General features: G+C 39.0%; 3 protein-coding genes across 4 annotated transcripts; 2 read left to right on the top strand and 1 right to left on the bottom strand.

The window, feature by feature from the left end:
- Nucleotides 1-38: 38 nt before the first annotated feature.
- LOC144628435 (uncharacterized) lies at nt 39-7,829 on the top strand. 2 transcript variants are annotated; one of them, XM_078486535.1, is made up of 7 exons: nt 39-216; nt 402-494; nt 3,178-3,214; nt 3,719-3,837; nt 4,682-4,773; nt 5,519-5,594; nt 7,693-7,829. In XM_078486535.1, the coding sequence occupies exons 1-6, from the start codon at nt 161-163 to the stop codon at nt 5,581-5,583; spliced, it is 462 nt and encodes a 153-aa protein (XP_078342661.1). In that variant the 5' UTR covers nt 39-160; the 3' UTR covers nt 5,584-5,594; nt 7,693-7,829. The 2 variants fall into 2 exon arrangements, with proteins under 2 accessions (XP_078342661.1, XP_078342655.1); XM_078486529.1 differs by lacking the exon at nt 7,693-7,829 and having other exon boundaries at nt 5,519-5,648.
- On the bottom strand, nt 5,484-13,119 carry LOC144628189 (uncharacterized). Its single transcript, XM_078486256.1, has 9 exons — nt 12,754-13,119; nt 11,584-11,653; nt 11,120-11,227; nt 10,931-11,004; nt 10,461-10,509; nt 9,621-9,673; nt 8,678-8,750; nt 8,279-8,435; nt 5,484-7,964 (listed from the first exon to the last, which is right to left on the bottom strand). Exons 1-9 carry the CDS (start codon nt 12,961-12,963, stop codon nt 7,679-7,681), a joined length of 1,080 nt encoding a protein of 359 aa, XP_078342382.1. The 5' UTR covers nt 12,964-13,119; the 3' UTR covers nt 5,484-7,678.
- A 5,622-nt stretch (nt 13,120-18,741) lies between these two features.
- Nucleotides 18,742-21,779, top strand: LOC144650448 (uncharacterized). Its single transcript, XM_078510137.1, has 2 exons — nt 18,742-18,869; nt 21,045-21,779. The coding sequence occupies exons 1-2, from the start codon at nt 18,862-18,864 to the stop codon at nt 21,664-21,666; spliced, it is 630 nt and encodes a 209-aa protein (XP_078366263.1). The 5' UTR covers nt 18,742-18,861; the 3' UTR covers nt 21,667-21,779.

The following is a 21,779-nucleotide window of genomic DNA, read 5'->3' as shown; positions in this document are numbered from 1 at the left end:
AGTCACACGTCATTTTCTCAGCCAATGAAAAAGCGAATTTCAACACCGCGCTATTTTACAAAATGGCGGCAAAGGAGGGTGCCAAAAATTTGTGTTTTTGAACTTTTTGAAAGAGACTAATCTAGCAAATGAACCTCTAACTTCAGCCGAAATATTGAACATGTTCTCAAGTCCATCTCAACAAACTGAGATAGCTCTGGAAGGCAAACAACAAATGTAAGTTTTCATTCACTTGGCAAGATATAAGCTTATAAGCTTTAATTTGTGATAAGCTTGTTTTTGTTTTCAGATTTTCCTATTTTGGCTAAATTACATAATAAAGGGCCACTGAATTACCGGGCCACTTAATTATTTGAATGTCACTGAATAAGAATAACACCTATTGTATTGTGCCTCCTTAGAGATATTAATGGAAAATGTAAATGTGAAACGCAAAATACTCCAAAGCAGCTTACAACACCAGGAACGTTCAGGAAACGACCTTTGGTCTCAAGGTAGATGTTGCATGCTAGTTTAGATATACTATTGTACATATGATTTAGGAAATTACATAAATAATATGTAAATGTTATATCAACACCCACCCATCACAATGAGGTCGTTATAAGAGGGAGGTGAATAGGGGTATGCAAATCGATCTGTGCTATTTTTTGGCCAAATCAGTAAAACCGCCACTATTTTCGTTCAAATCCGAATCCGCATTACTTGAAAACTTTGTGTGGTAAAGTTTCACTGTGACAGACAGTAGATGTTGTTTTTTATGCCAATTTATTGAGAAGTTTCGTTTTATTGCTTGTTTTTGTTACAATTTCGCCAGCATATCGATGAAGACCGACCAAAGTGATCCAAATTTTGTCTATTATCCATGATCAGAGCTTCCTGGCATGAAGAACCCAGAATTCGCGCCAAATTCTCAGCTATCCGCTGTATTTTTGAAATCCGCGAATCCGCTCAATGTATTGCAAACAAGAGCTCTTAGAGCTTACAACTGCGCTGGTCTCGTGAGCACTTTAGGGGAGCCATGTGGGGGGAACAAAAAATGCACCCCCCTCCCCTTTTCCCTTTTACCTGCGTCAAACAATGTTGCGACTGACAAACAAGATGGTAAGAAAACACCTTGAGTGACATTTCATGGTTGACTAGTTCCATCCAAAATTAAACAGTTTTCTTATAAATTTGCTAATGGTGGCCAAATTTAATTCCCATGATCCTGATCCGTGAAACAAAAAAATCTTTTAAATCAGCATCCAGTGTTGTCTTGAATTACCGTTTAAAGATTGAATAAACAGCTCTGAAAATGGAATATTGGAGCAAAATAATTAAATCAAATTTGAGAAGAACACTAGACCTGTGTTTTGCTGAATGGGAATTCCCCGGGGAATTAATTTAGCAATGACATAACCCTTGCAAGTCAGGGCATGTTTGTCTCAGTGGTTTTCCATCAGATTTCAGAAATCCTACAAAGGACACAGCTCCAAAAATAAATAACGCTAAAAAGTCGAATATTTCACACTTAACATGCCAAGTTTAGACCAGAGGATTTGTTTAGTTTCCGTTTGTAGCAGATTTAAACCTTTCAGAGCATTGCGTGATTCTTGCCGATCAGTGCCTTGTGAAAGTAAAAATTTGTTAACGCCAGCACATTCCAGGACACAAACGTAATGTAAATAAATGTAAATTCTTGCCCGCCAAAGCGTGAAATTTTAGTATTTTCTTCGATTCAAACGCTTCAAATACTTCACACTGAATTTTGTAAGTAAAGATTAATGGATTTGCAAAGATTTGGGTAGCTGATAAAAGCTTTGAAAAATACGTGACTGAGGCCTAGCCGATCGAAAGTGAAACTTGTCATGTCAGCACATTCTTTTACACCAACGTAATGGTATTTATTCACAGATTCTGGCCCGCTGAAATATATTTTTCTTTCGACGCATGAAAATTTAGAATTTTCTTCGAATAAAACGCTTCAAAATCGAATAGTTCACACTGAACATTCTTTGTAAAGACAAAAAATAAGAAAATGTTTCCATTTGTTACTGATTTGTTGCTTCTAAACATCGCGTGACATGAGCCTGACCGAGTGGAGGTTTGGTACAGGTCACCGACAAAACGAAAAATAATAAACCCCGTGCAGAGCAAGAACTGCGCAGCGCAGTTAAAAATCAGCAATCTGGGCATGTTTTAAGGCCAAATCCGTCGATCCGCGAACCTATTCACCCCCCTCTTATTGGCTGAACATCACGTGACATACCTCCAACTAACATGATGGGAGATCTATCAAAAATGAAATTAATAATAATAATAATAATATTAATAATGATGATAACAATGATGATGAAATATTTATAAAAATAATAATAAGGTGAAATTATCAATTTTGATGCGCTTCACACTTCCTACCCTTTCTTCCCCCACCTCCTGTAGTCCTCCCATACCCGAGCACCTCTCCTCCCAGAGAGAGACTTTTTGGGTCTACAGTCAACTCTCTCTTAACGGACACCTCTATAAGACGGACACCTCCATAAGCGGGACACCTGGTTATGGTCCCTGCCGTTTTTCAGTCATTTTACTGTAAGAAAACTCTCTGTAAGACGGACACCTCTCTAAGACGGACAACGGACACTTTAAAACCGCCAACGGACAGGCACTAAAAGTTTTTTTTTTCGTGAATAATACTTCAAAACTTGTTATCGACATATAGCATAGCAGGTCAGCACCTTTGGAATACCAAATTTACCAAAAACAATCCGCTAAAACGCATTACTTCTCTGCTTAAACTTGTAGATTTAGTTTTCTACTTACAGTATCACCGTTTGTTATTAACAAACAAGTCGAATCTCTGATATTATTTTTGTTCCACTTTATAGGTTTTGCTAACGTAAGCGACTAAAACAGACGTGTATTCGTTGTGCATAGCCGTTTAGCTTTATTGTCTCAAAATTTCTGGTGTCACGTTACCTCGACTCTCTATAAGGCGGACACCTCTATAAGACGGACAGCTGGGGCCGGTCCCGACGGTGTCCGTCTTAGAGAGAGTTGACTGTATACATATCCAGGGAATAACTTCTGCCAGGGATAGCATTACAATCAAAAAATTTAGTTAACAACCACATATCAATATTGCAGATGATTTAAGGGTGTATAATACTGTCTCAATCATTCCTTGATCTTTTTCAGGAGCAATTCCAAGTTAAGACAACCTTTCAAGTCACCTGTAAGTAGATCACTCATTCTCATCCAAGGTTGTAGAATTCTTTTTTATTTCGACAGGTCAGTAGATATAACAATGTCGTGTGTGTCAGAAAAATGTGTCTGTGCAATTCCTTATGATTGTAATGAGGCTTGTTTCCATAATATAGCTTCTGGAGACTTGCGGGCCTTTCAACCAGAGGTTAATTTTTTAGGAATACCCTTAAACATAAAGAATGCAAGGGTAATTTGAGCTTCATGGGGTAAAAACATTTTTGTAACAAAATCAATGAGGAATTGGGGGGGGGGGGAGGGGGTGTAAAAGTAGAAACCCATGAGATGTGGGGCAGAAGACAGAAAGCAAGGAGCCCAAAATTGTGTCCACTGCCGAGGACAGCTTCTAGTTGACTTCTGATTGGATTAAATCTGCACGAAAGAATGTGAAAACATTAAAAGTGGTCACACTTTTGGGCTCCTTACTCCTTACTCCTTTTTGGGCTTCTTACAGTAACTGTACTTAACTTTTCAGCTTCAATCAAGACAACAGAGTACAGTGGTTGAAGACAAATCATCATTATTAGAAGAGATTGAAAGTTTAGAAGCAAAGTTAGAGATCCTAAACAAAGACATTGCTGAACTCAGTAAAGAGTGAGTAGTTGATTTCAAACACAAAGCCAGTTTCTATGATGTCTCTGTCTTTCTAAGGAGCTCATGTCACCAATGCATACATGATTAATCAAAATTTGCTGTTTCAATGACTTGGCGCTAAATAAATGCAAATTTTAAAAAAAGAATTTGATGCTTTTAAAAAAGTAATATAATGGGAATCGTGGTGGCCTAACGATTAGACTGCGTCGGACTCCGGATCGAGCGGTCCGAGTTTGAGCCCCAGCCGGGGTCACTTGTGTTGTGTTCTTGGGCAAGACACTTTACTCTCATAGTGCCTCTCTCCACCCAGGTGTATAAAAGGGTACCGGCGACATAATGCTGGGGGGTTACCCTGCGATGGACTAGCATCCCATTCAGGGGGGAGTAGAAATATTCCTAGCTGCTCAATGCTACGGAAACCGGGATAAGCTCCGACAGACTGTGGGCCGCATGGCTTGTGGCTTCACTTTTTTTTAAATGGTAATTACCAATAATTGCCCTCCCTTATATGATATCATTACGACAAACATCTCCCAGTTAAGGAAGGAAACATGGTTATGTAGTAAGTGGACAATATGCGGCTCTTCCCTCTCTTCCCTACACTGTACACTCTTTGTGGTTCTCTGTTGTCTCAATAAAATCTACTTTTAACCCAACCTAAGTTAGGTTGCCTTGGTAAAGGTACCACATAATTATTTGTCCCCTTAAAACATTTTAATTTGAAGCCAACCCAAAAAGATTGCACTGTTATTATTCCGTGCTATTGGAAAACATTTTACTTTGAAGCTGTACACCAAGAAGACTGCCTACTCAAACCACATTTTTTGTTGTCATGAATCACCAGATACAGTGAAGAAGAGCTTCAGCTGCACATCCAGAAACTTCATGAATACAATGAAATCAAGGATGTTGGCCAGCTTCTTATTGGCAAATTAGGTAAATAAGTATGATTCAGACTTGTGGGAAAACAGTGTCAACAATATCAGGGCTTGAGACTACCGATAGCCAACTAGCCACAGGCTAGTAGAAATGCAGTTTTGGCTGGTAGGTTCTGGGCTTTCACTAGCCAAAATGGCTAGTTAAAATTTCATGAATTTGATTGGAAGAAAACCATACATTGAAATCGATTCTGAGAGAACTGAACTCACAAGCTCACTGTCGTCACATATAAAATTATCAAAGACTGTGGACAAGCTGAAATTACCAAAAAGTAGGCAAAAATTAACCCTAAAGATAGTGATAACAGAGTCAGTAGAGATGGCAAACTGCCTCCTGCCAAACCTAATTTAGCTTGAGAATTCTGACAAGTAGAAAATTAGTTTCAGCTAGTGAAATCAAAGTTGTCACTAGCCAATAGGCTAGCTAGCAAAAAAGTTAGATCTTGTAAAGTACATTTTTCTATAAAATTCAAAAATTAAGCAGTTCAGTGAAATACAGTCTGCTAAACTTTGTAAAACTAATATTTTTTCACATGAACGTTAGTAAGAGTGAGGTCCATTCATATTCATGCTGGAAGGTCTGGATTATAGATTTCTCCAGATATTGAAGCATCAGGGAAGACTCACTTTGACACAGAGGCAATCGGCCTATAACTCAGTATTATTAAATTTACTACTCATATGCACTACTGCACTATAAGAAATGACTTTTCTAATTGTTATTTTGCATCCTTTATTCACAGCTGAGATAGATGGTACTACAACAAGAGCTATGTATCAAGAATTTGGATTGGATCTCGATGACTAGATTTCAGTCAGGTGAATACAACATCTGTCTTTAGTTGGAGAACAAGACAGTGTTGTTAATGGCAAATCCTTGGTTTTGTTAATTTGTGTAACTTTAGATGTTCCATCTGTCCCATTCCAGTTATAGTTGACTTCAGGATATGTCATATGTTACTTAGCAACATTATTGACAAAAGACTTGATAACTTTCTGGAGACTATTTTCCCCATCTGAACTAAGTTAGCCTGTTCCAGGCCCTCAGTTGGTGGGGCTATAGGAGTGCCGGGCAAGTGAGGAAGAAATGACGGGGATTGGGGAGGGAAGGGCGTGACCCCCCATGCTTCCGCTCTCTTGCATTGTTTGTGCTCTAGATACTGTTTTCATTTGCCACCACCAATCGATAGCCTGCGTTGCAGACGAACAAAACCCCGGTATAGTGCGTCTGCGAATTACCGCACAAAAGCTTGTTCCGGCCCCCGCGTGTTACCAGGGATTTCTATAATAACCTCTGATTGGCTTTTGAATTGGGCCGTTCTTTCGTGCGCCGTAATTGGATGAGTGGATCTCGTGAAACCATAGTTACGCGTTCGATGAATACCAGATACCAGATACAGTAAAACGTTCTTGTCATATATTTGTGCCGTTCTGTATTGGAATTGGTCATCCAATCTATTTCGCTTTTCACTTGTTTAGAAAGGGCACGATATGCTGTCAGTTGTATTATTTGGAGGCGTTTAAAGTTGAGTAGAGCCATAAGACATTGGTCTGCACGGCTTTCCGTTTGTATATTTTTCCCGGATATTTTGACACCTCTGTTTTACATTTGTCATATGTAATTACTATCGCGGTTAGTCTTGGAACATTCATATTTGCAAGATATTTTTTGAGCTTTTGAAATATTCCCTCTGGTCCTAAATTTTTCGTGAAGATGTCGACTACTTGCATTCTGCATTTGTAATGCCAGGTCCGGCTGTTTATTTTGTTGTCAAGGTGTGTAGCTTCTCATCATGGATGACGGATGTTCGTTGTGTGACATTCTTTCACCACAAGACAAATGTAGATTATTCAACATTTATACCATGACCTTTTTGCTTGTCAGTTGTGTATGCTTCTTGTCGTTATCGTTGTTTTCTTTTTTTATGAGATAGTTCGAACCGGCTGCTTTTTTACCGCTTCAAACGCTAGTTCTCACCGATCTGGTCCGATCTGCCGTGATCGTCGCCAAGTTTGTTTTGTATCTGGTCTTCGTCGAAAGCGTAACTATGGTTTCTCATGATGCACTCGACCAATTACGACGCACGAAAGAACGGCCCTATTCAAAAGCTAATCAGAGGTTATTATAGAAATCCCTGGTAACAAGCGGGGGGCCGGAACAAGCTTTTGTGCGGTAATTCGCAGACGCACTATACCGGGGTTTTGTTCGTCTGCAACGCAGGCTACCAATCGAGAGTTTGGAACTGGCTAGAACTTAGTTGAAAGGTGTATTACAAAAAGTCATTTAGCATGTTCCTGATACTTTGGTTAGTTTATAAAAGCTTAAAAACATTGGGCCAGATTCAAAATTGTTTTTATTGTACAAAAGTCTTATAAAATAATATTTTTCAGAGCTGTGTGTCTGACTTTAAGTCAATTAAGCCTTTATGCCTTTACCCCTTCAAAGATTACATAATTATTTCTACTTGTTTTGAGATAATAATATGGACCCTAACAAAGCTAAAAGTTAAAGTTACATTACCATCAAGGAAGTGATGCAAGATAATTAGATTAACTGGTCACATGTCAAATGGTGTTATTACACAAAATGGGTGCCAGAAATAGCACATCAAGAAATAATATCATTAAAGTAAGCAGTGAAAGACTAAGACTTGTACCAACAAAAAACATAACGTTTCTAGTCATCTACCATCTAAAGATCAAGGTTGAAATTTTCACAACATGGATACTAATTTAGACCTGCTTGTTCGATATTTGACTCCTATTTGTGCTAGCGCTAGGGCTTGGTCACACAATCAATATTTATGACAAAGGCCTATTGCCATGTTTGGAAAACTATTTTTTTTTATACAAAAGGCTTTTAGCCATTTCTCACTCAGCACACACACAGTGACTTCCTGTAACTATTGGTTTACAGCACAATACTGAATAGGCTTGTGAAGTCCCCACTCTGGATGGATGGTAAAATGCCGTCCATAGGCCTTGTGAGGCTGTGTGAACATTGAACTCTTGTTTATGGCACCATCACTAGCTACTTTGTAGACTGGAAGGTGGTGCCATGTCTGGAACTGCTGTCGCACATGAACTGGAAGACGCTGCCTGGCTTTCTGGTAATACGATTGTTTAGAGATGTCTGGAGCCCTTTTAGGATTGTACAGCAGTTTACCACGGGATAGAACAGTGTCCTCCCTGTGGAATACCAATAATAATAAGCAAGAGTCAGAGTATGGGAAAGACTTCAGTTTACATTAATTTAAAATAATTCAGAATTTAAAACAATGAGTAGCAAAAATTTATTGATGACTGCGTATAACAACACTCTTGCTAACAAAAGGCTAGTGAAAACATGTATGTCCTATGGTAATCTAAAAGATATGGGCAAAGACCTTGTTCACTGTTCTTACAACCAAATTTCAAGATAATCATGAACATGTACAGCTGTATTTAAATTTTGAATAGATCGCTACATATACATATAGACTTCTTGATATCATGTACCGTACCTGGCCAATGCCTCCAGAGTTTCCTCAATTCTTCCACTGTCGCAGATCTCACAGTTTCCCTCGGAGTGGTCATGGTTTAATTTAAGGCCAAGGGTACCCATCTTGTCTGTCTTTACTCCAGATAGGGTGCTAAAGAACTTCAATGCCAACTCATGCTCTTTTGTATAAAACAACAACAAATAAGATTTATCAGAATAATTAAATATGCCTCAAGTAACTTGTTAGTACTTGTACATGCTGTAATATTAAAACAACTAAGTTTGAGCATTTAGCATCCACGATAATAGTACTATTAATAAATATAATTATATGGAGAAAGTACTGAAAAGCAGATTGAGTATTCTGCAATATTTAGACACAAGGATAAAAAATAAAATACATTTTTTTAATAATATTAACCTTTGTCAGTAGCTGTTTTTAACCATTTATCCACTGCTTCTAGTGATTGTGGATGAATTGTCTTCTTGATGGACTGAAATATAAACAAGGTAGCATTCAGACAAGGGAAGCTTTGAAAAATAAGAATTGGAAAATTTTTATGAATTGGTTAGTGTACATTGTACTTGAAAATGCAACACTTACTATTTATTGTAAGCAGTTTGACTGCTCGCCAGAAAACACATGCATTCCTTCAGTGCTCAAAATTAGAAAAAAATCCAGGTTGCCCTTATGGCAAATGCCGGACAACCTAACCACTGAGTTTGGTTGCCCTGCTGAGGACTTGGTTGTCCGTATTGTTGCATGTTTTTTGGTTAAAATTCTTGTTCTCAGGCTGTGAGACGATAAGATTTATTTTACATTCACAGCAGTGTAAAAACAGCTCATCCTAAACAAAATTACGACACTTAAACTTACTTTTAACATTAATGAAAATACTCCTTTTTGCTTTGAGAAGCGGTGTAGTAATTTTATAAATCCCTATACCCGCAAAAACACACTAAAACCTTCAATTTCCTTTTTCTAAGAATCGTGGTTGATTCCATCGATTAGAAGAGAAGTATTTAAAGCTATTTTTATGTTTTAAATTTATAACTTCTTTTGTTTATTCTGTTGGGTGATCATGGTCGTGTAAGCTCTCTGGTTGTCCAGCGGTTTTTTCTCGGGCAACCAGGCCTATAATTTTCTAAAAAACTGGTTGCCCGAACGCACTTTTAGTTGTCTTGGACGACCGGACAACCGCTAATTTTGAGCACTGTTCCTTACTAAGCCACACCAGACAAATCCATCTACAAGACTTAGTATAGGTCATGTCCCCCATCACCATGTACAGGTGTAGCTAAATTATCATACAGAAGGTTGAAATGGTAGCTGTCCTTAGATAGAGTATTTCTATAGTATATACCTTCTCCAGGGCAGTCCTTTTTGCTTCTGCCAGATCTTGTGAAATACTTTTTTCTAGAAATTAAAGAACATTCATTAGAATTTAAATAATACTGGAATGCACAATATACAGGTATTCAATGTGGGATTCAGCAAAGTCCCTGATTATATTTATTTTGTGTTTATTAACCAAAAATTAACTGCAACATTTTGAAATATTTCTCAACTTTTCAAAGAAATGCCTTCTTTTGAACAATATTTAAAGTGCCCCTGTGATCAAATTTTTGATTTTCATTTTTTTACATTTTCGTGTGTAATTAGACTTTCTTACTCATTCTGCCAGTTTTCAATCCATTACGAACATCAGAAGTCGTTTTATTTTAACATTTATTTCCGAGAATTTACGGCCGCCATTAATCAACCTTGTTCCAAGGCTTGGAGAAAGTGATGTCAAAGGCTCAAAAATACCTCACGGGTTGAAATTATAATAACAATAAATATTGAAAATCACGCGAAAAGCAACAAAAACTTTGGACTTGTTTTTGTGCAATTTTCTATGCTGATTGTTGTTATAATTTCAACCCGTGAGGTATTTTTGAGCCTTTGACGTCACTTTCTCCAAGCCTTGGAACAAGAATGATTAATGGCGGCCGTAAATTCTCTGGAATAAATGATATAATAAAACGACTTCTGATGTTCGCAATAGATTGAAATTTGGCAAGGTGAGTAAGAAAGTCTAATTGTTCACGAAAATGTAAAAAATGAAAATCACAAATTTGATCACAGGGGCACTTTAAATTAAGGCAGTGAGGGTTCTGGCACTGTAGTTTTGTTTTGGTGTGTGTGGTAGTTTCCTACTTACCTCGGCCAGTTGACTCTTTGGACTGGTTTCCCACTACAGGCAGTGAAGTCTATATGTTATTAAGAAAGAAATAAAGAGGCTAGATTTAATGTTAAAACAGAAGGAACAAGGAACCCAACACTGATTTACACCCTGAGTAGAACAAATCATAGGTGGAGGGTACCCTGTTACATGAGCTATATCTATATAAGCTACTGTTTCTATTTAAAAAGCTGTTTAGTTAAGCAAGGGCTTGTATAAAATATTCATAATTGGGCTGAACAGGGTAAATGCTACAAGGAAACGCTTCTCAGCTGTGTAGTACTAAATTTGTTCATCATTTGTACATTGATACATCAAAATACAACACAAAGTGTCAATTCTCATTAGTGGAAGGGCTTAGCTCATTACATGAATTTTTCTTAAATAACTTTGGCGCTTTTCAATATTATTTATTAATACATCATTTTACAAGACAAGGAATTACTTACTTGATTCAGTGGAGTAAGTTGCCTCTGTAGAGGACTCTTCCTTACAGAATTAGCAGCAGATGCCAACCTTGGTACTACATTGGACATCAAATAACATTCTTGTTAGTATTTCCAGCCATATCATTCTCCTGCAAATTTGTAACATATTAAGTTATTACTATCAATAGTAATTACACTTCAGTGACTTACAATCAGCCATTCCCCTGGAGGGTGGAATCATCTGTGCACTGCCTTGAGATCTTCTACTCAGTGTAGACATTCTGGATCCCAGCTTCCCTCTCCCGGCATCATAACCACCTGAGTTTATTGTATTGATAAAAGGAGCAACAGAAAATGTAAGGTGCTTGCTGCAAACCCTCTGAGTAAACAATATTGCCTTAAGCTACAGAGAGAGTTACATTTGATAATAATTAATTTACACTTTTTTTATGATGATTTATTCATCACAATAACCAAGTTTCTAAGTCATGAGCGCTCTTAAAGTAACAAAGACAGTAAAAATAAACTTTTGTAACAAATCAAAAAATTAATGTTTTTTTAAAGAAGCATTAGTTTATGGCTTTCACGTAGAGAGATAAATCAGATGAAAGATCAGCAACAGTGTACAATCTCAAAGTGGAAAATCTTGAGATTAGATACATGTAAGCCCTTACCTGCTGACAAAGGCTGATCAGTTCTGTTTTGTTGAATCAGTCGTGATGGAACACGCCAGCCCATGAAACTCTGGAAATAAGGTGATATTTACATGTTTAAAATTTTACATGTATTTTATTGAAAATGAAGAGAGAGGAGAGAGAGTTATATTCCTGACAGAGGAAATATAGTTTAAGTGCAAAGGGGTTGTCTTCTTATATTAACAATCTTCTGCATACCTCTGTCTCAAATTAAAGTAGCCTGTTCCAGGCGTTCGGTTATTTGGGAAGCGCGAAAAACGGCGAGCGAAAAAAAATAAGGGGAGGGGGGCGGGGAGGAGAGCGCCGAATGCCTGGAACAGGCTAAAATTAAAGTAGTTCCTCTGCATTTTGGAATACACTTTTTCGTGTTTATTTTTTTTTTATTTATGAAAATTTTTTTAGTGTTACCAACAGCTATGCATGCTCAGGTGATTAATTCACTGGTTATAGCCACTATCAATGATTGATTTGCAAGTTGTGCGGTCATGACTAGGAGTTTATTTCAAGAGATGGATGGGAAGTCAGCTCCCCTCGCTTTCCCACTGATTCAAATTAATGCAAGTCATATTCTGAATTCTGATTGGCTAATGAGGTAAGGTAATGGATGTCTTGAAATGGCTTCCGTTCACTAATCATATGGTTGCACAGGCTCACTTCTTCGTATTAAAATGCTAGGTTGTATGGTTCTGTAGATAACATTTTTTTGTGAAGTGGGTAACAATCGCTTTTACAGAAATAATTCAAGCGTTTGATCATGAAATCGTGATTCACTCTGTATACTATTTATCTAAATATTCTGAGTGGAGCAACTCGTCCTATTTCATAAAATTTTAATTAGATTAATAAATAAACACTTTCTGGAATTTACATGTAACAGTTACACAAATTTGCCAAAGCAGAGATCATTAACACGGTCAATGTTTATCGTCAGTGTGAACTGAGAAAATTAAAGCAACACATTCCACAACTATGATCGTAATTTGACGCCTTATAATTTGACCCTCGCGTAGTGACCCGTGAATTTTCGCTGTAAACAAATCAAGCAAAAGCTCAAATTTTTGCCCTAGACAACACGGGCGACAAGAAACAAAAAGTCGAAGAGTCCTTGATAATTGTAAAGTTCGATTACCGAGTTATTTTAAAACATACCGGTACAGAAGACCCGCTAGCCGCCGAGCCAGTTCTTTGACCTTCTCCTTGCGTTGGAGTGGCTTTCGCGCCGGCATTGGTGGTGCTGTACGGGGTTCCTGGCGGAAAAACTCGGGAGGATTCTTGTTTGTACTTGATTTTGATCGATCGTAGAAACCCAGCCGGTAAGCTGTCCGTTCTCGAGTCGCCAATTAAATCGATAAGATCCATAGCTCGAAGTTTTCGAAGTTTCTTTTAGAATTCTTCGTTCTACTCACTCCATTTTATCGCGTTCGATAAAGCCTTGACAACGAACCTCGTTTTCGTTTTCCCTGGAAAGAAGATTGGACTGGACTTTTGGATCATAGAACAGTGGACAGTAGGGAAGAACGTGGAGCCAATGGAATGTTGGTGAACAACTTGTTATCCCGTAGTTGTGTTAGGTTAACGGGGCTTGTTTGTTTTTCAGGTAAACTATTTTTGATTTATCAGATATTGAAACTAAGTGCTTTCATAAACGAAAGAGCCTCAGTCAGTGTTTATAAACATATTCAGTGTACTTTTTAAACTTAACCTGGGTAGAATAAATTATAGAAAAAAAGTATACGCACTTAAGTTTGCTTGACTTCACCGTTCAACAGGTGAATGTAAATAAAGAAAGCGGGGATTATAGCTTAACAAGAAAAAAAATCATTACTAGTTGATGAGAGAATACTGTATTGTCCTGGGAGCTGGCGAGGGTTGTTATTCGAATTGACACTTGAAACTGCCATGTACCAGAATCCTGAAGTTTTTCGAGGCCGTGAGTTTCCATTGTCAGTTACAGACAGGTGGTAAGGTCAGTTCTTCAAGCGTGGCCTCCAACTTTAAGGTCTCTAGAACCCGATTTCACACTGATTCCAGACGCGTTACTTTTTTTCTTGTGAAAAAATTCTTTTATAAAATCTAACTGCAGTTTTACCAGTGTAAACTCCAAGAAAAGGAGGGTCATGGGACGCCCTCCCTCGCCCCGGCTCTTTGTTACGGCCTTAATCGTTTTAGTTATTACGCCGCAAAACAATGGAACGCACTTCCCTAGAACGTACGCTGCCTAGCTGGCACCAAGGATTTTAAACGCAACATTCGAAATTTAACGTTTTAAATTGTAAGTTTTATTTTTTAGGACTTTTTATAGCGATGTTAATCAATTAAGGATTTTTTTTTATATTTTTAATCATGGTTATTATATTATTTATAGTAGTTAGCATTTTTATATTGTATATATTTTAGTTAATTTAGCTTTTAACTGTAAATTAGCCGTAAAGCTAAGCTTCTTTCACGTTAATAAAGTATCGTATCGTATCATTCATTGCTATTGGCTTGTTTTCCATAACATCCGGGAGACTGGAACCGATTGATGCGCACAAAAGGCTCCCATTCAGCGTGGTTCTACAGTACACCTCTCTGTAACAGACCCAGTGGAATCTGAAAAAAGTCACTGGGTTGGTCAATTTCCCACTGGGTCGGCTTATTTGGGCTTGTTTCTAAATTAAGTTTATTCGACATAAGTCACAACGCACAGTCACTGGGGAAGCACAAAAATAGGCGAGTAAAATGAAAATATTCGATGAGTACCGGGGAGACTAAATTTTCACTGGGTAGGGGAAAATAATCCACTGGGCCGGGTTCCACTGGGTCTGTTACAGAGGGGTGTTACAGTCCAAAGTACAAATACCGTAAAAGCGAGATGTTTTTTTTCCTTTGATTTGGAGCTATTGGTCTCCTGTTCTACATTGCTTCGAGGTTCTTTCGGTTGTCTTAGTAGCCTGTGTGCAGTCGTCCCGCTCAGCTCAAAAGCGGGACTGCTGCACACAGGCTATTGTCTTGGTCGTTCTTTGTTTTACGTCGCTGGTGAGTTTCACAGGTTTAACACCGAGCCGGTATGAGCCCGAGATCTTAAGGCATCTGATGTGTTCAGTTAATCTTTGTTTTGAAGAGAGAGGGCAATGTCGTGGTGTATGGAATTAGCACTGAACACATGTCACTGACTCGACTGCGTAACCACGTCAGACGTAGGTGGCTCTTATGCAGGTCCTCTTTTTCAAATTAAATTGGAATTGCCAAGCTGGGATACCTGGAACAAGGCAAAAGAGCCAACATCATCTGGATCTCGTTTAGCAAACCATCATTAGATTGGCTACGAGAAGGCCTTCTTTTCCTACTCAATAAGGGAAAAATGGGACTGCTTGGTGTTCCAGAAGAAAGAGGTCAGCATTGGAAATCTTTTCTCATATTTGTAATGAGCGCTAGTAGGATGAAGTCATTGGCGAGGAGAGCTTCACTCAGAAGCTGCCCTAGCTAGTCTTTGACCTTTATAATATAGCCTTGTTTCTTGCATTTGATGGCACGTCACCTTTGTCCCATTCATTAGTGGCGTATGCTGCTTTGGGGGAGGACTAGAAGAGATTGAACTGTACTAGAGCTTTTCGAGAATGCGACAGCCTGGTTTTTGGAAATTAGAATTACTATTGGGTTTTGACACCTTGTAGTCGAAGTGAATATACTTCTAAACAGGCCTTGTAAGCTAGCCACAAATGGTTGAGTTAAAAAAGAAGGAATTACCACCAAATACAATAGTCCTTTATATTCCAAGCGTTCATAAAACAATGGTTGAATTCGCCTTATGGACTCTTCATAAGCATACTGGTAAATCTCTTACACGTTAGCTGCATTCAGTTCCTGCTTTGCTATTTAAATTTCACATTTATCATTGGCGTATATGCGGGAAGCTATCTGAACTTTTATGTTATAAATATCGGTAATGGAATAAAACAATAGTGCACCCCCGCAAGGACTTGTCTAGTCGAGTCTAGTCAGTCTTGTACCGGGGTCTTGAGAGACGTTTATTTATACAGCTCACAGTGCTTACTCTTTGCCTGGCCTGTACCACCTCAAGACAAACCTTGACCAAGGGAAACCAGCAAGACACGAACAAACGCTTTTTAATGATTTTCGTGTTTTTCGTCGGTTCAGCAAAGAACTGTAAGTTGCGTTGCAGGCCTTGCAAGATTGCGAAAATTTGCTGGCAAATCACGTGCTATGCCGATGCAATACGAAACTCTGGACAGTCTAGGAAATCTTCCGAGGTTTGACTGTAAACGTATTGCAGCAGGAATAGCCTGGTCATGTACCGTTCGCCAAGAAAACAAAGTCCTGATTTAGATTTACAGAAAATGTCAGGGTATATGCGGATTACTGTGAAAGCACCAATGAATGCAGTCATAATTCAGCTATCATTGAAGGAATGACTTTTCATGCGCTGTGCGTGACTTCAAGCTCATTTCTCACACAGGATAGTTTCGTCATATTTGCGTAATCTGGATCCTACAGGAAATAACAGGAAATAAAGTCAAGAATTCGACAATACAAGGTTATTCAAGGTCAGACTTTGTACCTGTGTACATGAAAAAAGAAATCAGCTGATTTCTGGGCACTTGTAACTGTCACAGGCTGCATGTAGCGAAGATGGCCTGATCCGACGGTGTTCCAGACAATAAAATCCTTTCTGCTCACTGCACGGACTCTACAAGGAACTGCACGTAAGGAATACGAGCTCTTTTTGCACCGCCGGTAAGTCAACATCTCTATTTATTGCAAAATCGAGACAACACTGAGGGTTTTTTTGCATTCGGGGGAGCAGGGATAGTGCAGTGGTTAGAGCACTCGCTTGCCACCAATGTGGTCCGGGTTGGATTCCCGGACCGGGCCGGCGTCATATGTGGGTTGAGTTTGTTGTCGGTTCTCGTCCTTGCTCTGAGAGTTTTTCTCCGGTTTTCCTTCCTCCACAAAAACCAACACTTCTTAATTCCAATTCGATCGGGAATTCGAGGGCCACAGGTTTGTCAGTCGAAAGACTGTTATGTGCAACCCTCGTAAAACAAAGTTGATTTATTTTTAATTTATCTTTTTTTCTCGCCTGCTGACTGCATTTTTGTTTTATCAAACCGTGCTTCCTGGTAACTAGAGCCAGAGAGTAATATTACGTTAAAGTTCAAATCAGCGACACTTAACATTTAACATTTTTAACTATTTATTTTTTGCGGGTGTTTTGATACTTTTTATTGCATTTTAATGATATTATAGTTGTTGGTTTTTTGTCGTTTGTCACTAAATTATAAACGGTTTCTTACAAGAGCGTTTGGACTTTATACCCTTTTACTTCCAGACTCAAACCTCGAGTCACGTAATGTTAACTTTTAAGATTATGAATGAAATCCAAGTATGCGACCATTAAAATAAAAGCTACCAAGTATACTTTCACAGGGGCTGTTTGCTTTTCAAGGCTTTTCAAAATGAAAATTGGGAAATTAATTTTTTTTTTCAACTTAGTGTGAGCTTGCGTTCCATTTAAGTGTACCCCTTATTGAAAAAAATTCTTAAGAAAAGCGCTGGTGCTCTAATCGACCTTATGGTTAGTGCGTTTGACTTGGAATCAGGCGGTCCGCGTTCGATCGCTGACTAGTATTTGCATTTGAAAAGATTACCGCATTAGCCTCCATTGCAAGCTAGTTCCAGTCCAATACCGAGAATACGAATACCGTGTTTTCTCAATTAAACGCCCCCGGCGTTTATTTCAAACTTGGCTCCGTGGATCCGGCGTTTATTTGAATGGTGCAGTTTATTGGAGCAAATTAAATCATTGTTTGTGACATGAATGTGATTTGCCATCATACCTAAAGCATATTACACTTCGAATAAATGCCTGAAAGGCTCGCTTACCACTCTAGCTCGAAGACCCGGCGATTATTCGGAGCCCGACGTTTAATTGAGAAAATACGGTATGGCCTATTGTCAATGTTAAGGCGCTGGCGAAGGGAGGATAGGGTGTGGGTAACCCGGGGGGGGGGGGGGGTAAAATGCTATTGACTGGCCTCCCATCTTGGAGAAGAATAGAAGTATTTCAAAACGCTTCATGTCCTTCATGTTACGACGGAAATCGACCACTCGAGCAACTTTTGGTCCTTTATGACAATTTCTTATTTGATTCCCTTTCAAACTGAATGGAGATAATTTTGTGTGACGTAAATGACTTGAAATTGTATACTGGCAGCAACAATGTGTCTGCGAACTGTGCAGTATCCGACAGATGATTAACCTGAATTTGGGTTTTTGTTTACATAAGCTTTGACTACAAAGTTTCTTGGTTTCCCAGATTAAAAGTCTTCTAGCTTCATGTGGCTTGCACAGTTCAGTTTAATTAATGCGGATTCGCGCTACCGACTATTCATGATAAATCACAGCTAAGTAAAAGCCCAACGCTTTCATTCAAAGATTGAAAAGACGCCGAAAAATATCTGGCGACGAGACTCCCTGGCAAGACGGGCAATTCCAGTTTTTTTTATTCGTGAGTGTGATTCGCTGCCTGGCTTACTCGTTGTTCGTGCGCATTACTTCAGCTTCATTCGTGTAGATTTGTGGATCAATGGAGGGCTCTTCACTTGTTGTCTTCCGCGTTATTGTATCCAATATAAAAGTGCGCTCGATCGACTTTTTAGTTACGTAATAGCTGAAGAAAACGTGTATGGTGCGACGCGGAACGTGAAGTGTGAAGAATGAGCGCGCGCAACGTGAGCGAGATGCGGATGGAGGCAAACAGAATCACACGCAAATTCGGCAGAACGAGAAAAGATAAAAAGGAAGAAGGTATACGCAATTGCTGTCGCGGTTAAGTTTGTTCCCATGTTCTGGGTATGGACTTGTTTCAAAATATTGACCTAGTGTAAAACGGAAACTGAATTACAAGTACATTTTTTTGCTTACAATGATTGTTGAACTAAGTGAACTCGGACCATATCTATGTCTTGCATAGATTTCAAAGTTCATTCTACGGCTTGTCAATATATTTCTTTGTATCAGTTGATCGACTTAACAGGCTTAATTTTTTCTATTTGTTACTTTGCCTTTTGTCTGTTACGTCTCGATTACATGTCGTGGAACTTAACGGTTTTTTTCCGCGGGTGCCGATTTGTTTTGTTTCTGACGTTAATTTCGAATCTCGTGCGGCGATCGAGCGTGCAGTCAGAAGCGTGCATGTCGTCTGTTTGAGATTTGATCGATTTCATCGAGGGTGATTATGCTGCCCCACATAACATGAGCAAGTAAGAGTAGTCATATATATTTTTAGCCTTTTGATAAAGATATTTCGTGTTTTCTTTATTTAGCAGCACTGATTACAAGTGCCACTATTTATAACGGATTGCAAAATACGTATGCGGTTCTTAGGAGAACTTGAAGTGTTGCTAATTTAAGCTGAAAAATGTTTCATTGATACTCATTCAAAAAAAGACAATTTAAAATTAAATTTAGGCCTACACCTCGGTTCCGCTGACGGTCAAAAAAGGTTAAAAAAGGAGTAGTTTTTAAGGACTGGCTGACCTAAGCATGATTTTTTTTTGTTAAAAAGGAATTTCAAAAGTTATTGTGATATTTGTGTTTTTGTATGTGTCATGACCTCAATTACATCTGTACTTTGCATCGCTATAGTCGTTTAGTAGTTTTGTTCAAAAGACAGGAAACAGTTAAGTGAAAGCCATGCCTGTCTGGGTCTGTAACTTATCAGTTTCATTTTTTTTTTGAAAACGATATTTGTTGTTTTGGTGTCCATGGAAACTGACGTTGTTCAAAACCGAACTCACAATTTGCACGCGCAGTTTGTACGCGGTTTTCACCAGTGGCACATACGGTAAAATTTTAATGTTACTACAATTATTTTGAAGTTGTTATAGTTCCTCTTTAACCGCTTTATCAAAAAGTCACTATCTCTAAAGGCAGCTATTTTAAAGAAGTCACCAACTCGAAGACGACGCTGTCTCAAAAACTCGCTGTATCTGTAAAAGCACCCTGCGAGCAGAGCCTCTTTTAACTTCCCTTCGGTTGAGATTTGGAAAGTAGAAAGAGGCTCTGCCTGAATCTTGTCATTTCTTTGAAGTCGCCGCAGCCCCAAAGTTTGGGCTGGTCAGCCCGGATTAAACCGGTTTTTGCTGCGCAGGCATAAATTTTTGGAGAAACTGACGGTCAAGACAGAGCCCACAGTACGCTCTTGAAAGCACAAGAGCTGACGAATGCTCTCGCCATCTGCGACCGTTAGTGCGCGCGTGCAGCTTTTGGATCATTTAAGATATCGGTTTTTTCGCAAACCAAGAAGAAATTTCGCTGTTAAAATCGCACATCTCTACCATAAATTCACTAATAATACCTCAAGCGGTACTTAACGTGTTTTTACTGAAGGAATTCAGACGCTCTTAAAAAAAAGAACTTGTAAAAGAAACACTTTGTTCACGCTGTCGTGTGCGATCCGTCACGCCATTCCGCGCGCGCATGCTAAGATTAAATCGTCCTCGCGCAAGCTAAACGCGCAAGCATCGCGTAAACCTCGCGCATGCTCAAAAAAGATTTTACATGATTCTTGCAGAGCCCTTTTCTTCTCAAGTGTATCAGTGGAAAAGAAAGGGCTCTGCTCGCAGGGTGCTGTAAAAGTCGCTGTTTCAAAAATGTGCTTTTTAAATATATCGGACCAAATGAACTTTTCTAAACCAAACAGTTAGCTCACACATAATATTAAGAGAGACAAGTTTCCGCATCTGATATGGGCGAATCTCTCTAAAGGGACACCTCTCTTTTATCGGCCGGGGCAAGATCCCTTGTATTTTCTTAAACCTTTACATCCTATATCACGATTTTTTACCTCTTTGTACGTGAAATCGTATGGTGCGCATTCGCTATGGCCTCTCTTTTAGATTTATTTTAACATACATCTACTGTGCATTGTTTCACTGAGCTTTTGACGCTTGATTTGACTCGGAAATCGAATCGCTCAATCACGGTAGCATTTTATGATTTAAGAAGGATATTACATATATTTGGATGTTGCTTATACGTAGCAATTTCTAAGAGGGGCAGGGCGTATCATACAGTTCCCAGCAACTGCTCTCTCTATCGGGTGTTTATAGGGGAAGGAATTCAATGAGCGATTTTCCTAGGACCGAAGTTTGATGGCCGTGAGAGGTCAGGATATATTTTGCAAGTTCGCTTCTGGAGAATTTGACGATGGAGGAAATAACAAAAAGCGCCCGCCCGCTCTCTTTTTTAAAGAAAATCGGACAAGAAACATTTGTTTTTTTACTTGGTCTAATGGATATGTAGCAAAATTTTCAAGTTGAGCGAATATTTAATCAGCCTAACACGATCGCCCCTAAGAACGACTGCGTGGGAGGCTAATATTTAATAAGAACATGATACATCTGTTAACCTTTTCTTTAATTTCTTTTCCACAGCAAATTACCAAACGCTGAAATAACCATGATAGCCTCAGTAACAAGGCATTCCAAGCAGTTCCTAAGTATGGCCATGAAGTGGCTGGGCACGGCCGTAAATCTTGGACCGAAACGACCCTTCATGTCTCTGTTCCTGGGCGCATTCCTGGTAACTGGTTTTCTACCCCTACTGGCGTACCTGGTATTCGCAAGCGTGGCTATTTGTTTCGGCGTTTTCCTATTGGTTATCATCGAGGGCGGGATCATCGCCATAGCAACCTTGACATTGATGGCTGCTCTAATCCTCCCAGCATGCATCGCTTGTGGATTAGCTCTTTTTGCTTACACGGTCTACGTTGCCCTTTCACGGATGAAATTCCTTGTAGAGTCTGCTGTTAATGCCCCGCAGAAGCTTTTCAGTGGAGATGGCGGTCACGACAGGTTCGACGAGAAGCCAAATTTCGAGGGGAAAGTTCGCTTCAGGCGGGCAAGGATTTCGGATGATCTTGACAATGAATCTGATAGCGAGGAAAATGATGTTAAAGGAACCAGATTTAATCTTGTGCCTCGACACCAGCAGAAAAAGGCTCCTGTTTTACCACAGCCTCAGTGGATGGACGATACTGACCGTGTTCGTGCTTAAATATCGAAGAAAGAAGAAATTATTTTTTTATGAAAAGAATTTTTCTTTTTCTTTACATGTACGTCTACCTTTAATTTTTCCTCTACGTGAATAAAGTAATTCAGTTTATCATT

This window comes from Oculina patagonica, chromosome 1 (assembly GCF_052425735.1).
Source record: "Oculina patagonica isolate OP01 chromosome 1, crgOcupat, whole genome shotgun sequence".
Lineage (NCBI taxonomy): Eukaryota > Metazoa > Cnidaria > Anthozoa > Scleractinia > Oculinidae > Oculina > Oculina patagonica.
Note: the sequence above shows the minus strand (reverse complement) of the source record. Positions and strands in the feature narration are given on the sequence as shown.

Bases quoted from the DNA above. Each gene is read 5' to 3' on its own strand.
- LOC144628435 (XM_078486535.1), top strand. From the start codon at position 161: ATGTTCTCAAGTCCATCTCAACAAACTGAGATAGCTCTGGAAGGCAAA. The intron at 217-401 runs GTAAGTTTTCAT...GTGCCTCCTTAG, and splicing joins CTGGAAGGCAAACAACAAAT to AGATATTAATGGAAAATGTA. The intron at 495-3,177 runs GTAGATGTTGCA...GATCTTTTTCAG, and splicing joins AAACGACCTTTGGTCTCAAG to GAGCAATTCCAAGTTAAGAC.
- LOC144628189 (XM_078486256.1), bottom strand. From the start codon at position 12,963: ATGGATCTTATCGATTTAATTGGCGACTCGAGAACGGACAGCTTACCG. The intron at 11,654-12,753 runs GTATGTTTTAAA...CCTTATTTCCAG, and splicing joins CTAGCGGGTCTTCTGTACCG to AGTTTCATGGGCTGGCGTGT. The intron at 10,510-10,930 runs GTAAGTAATTCC...AATAACATATAG, and splicing joins AACTTACTCCACTGAATCAA to ACTTCACTGCCTGTAGTGGG.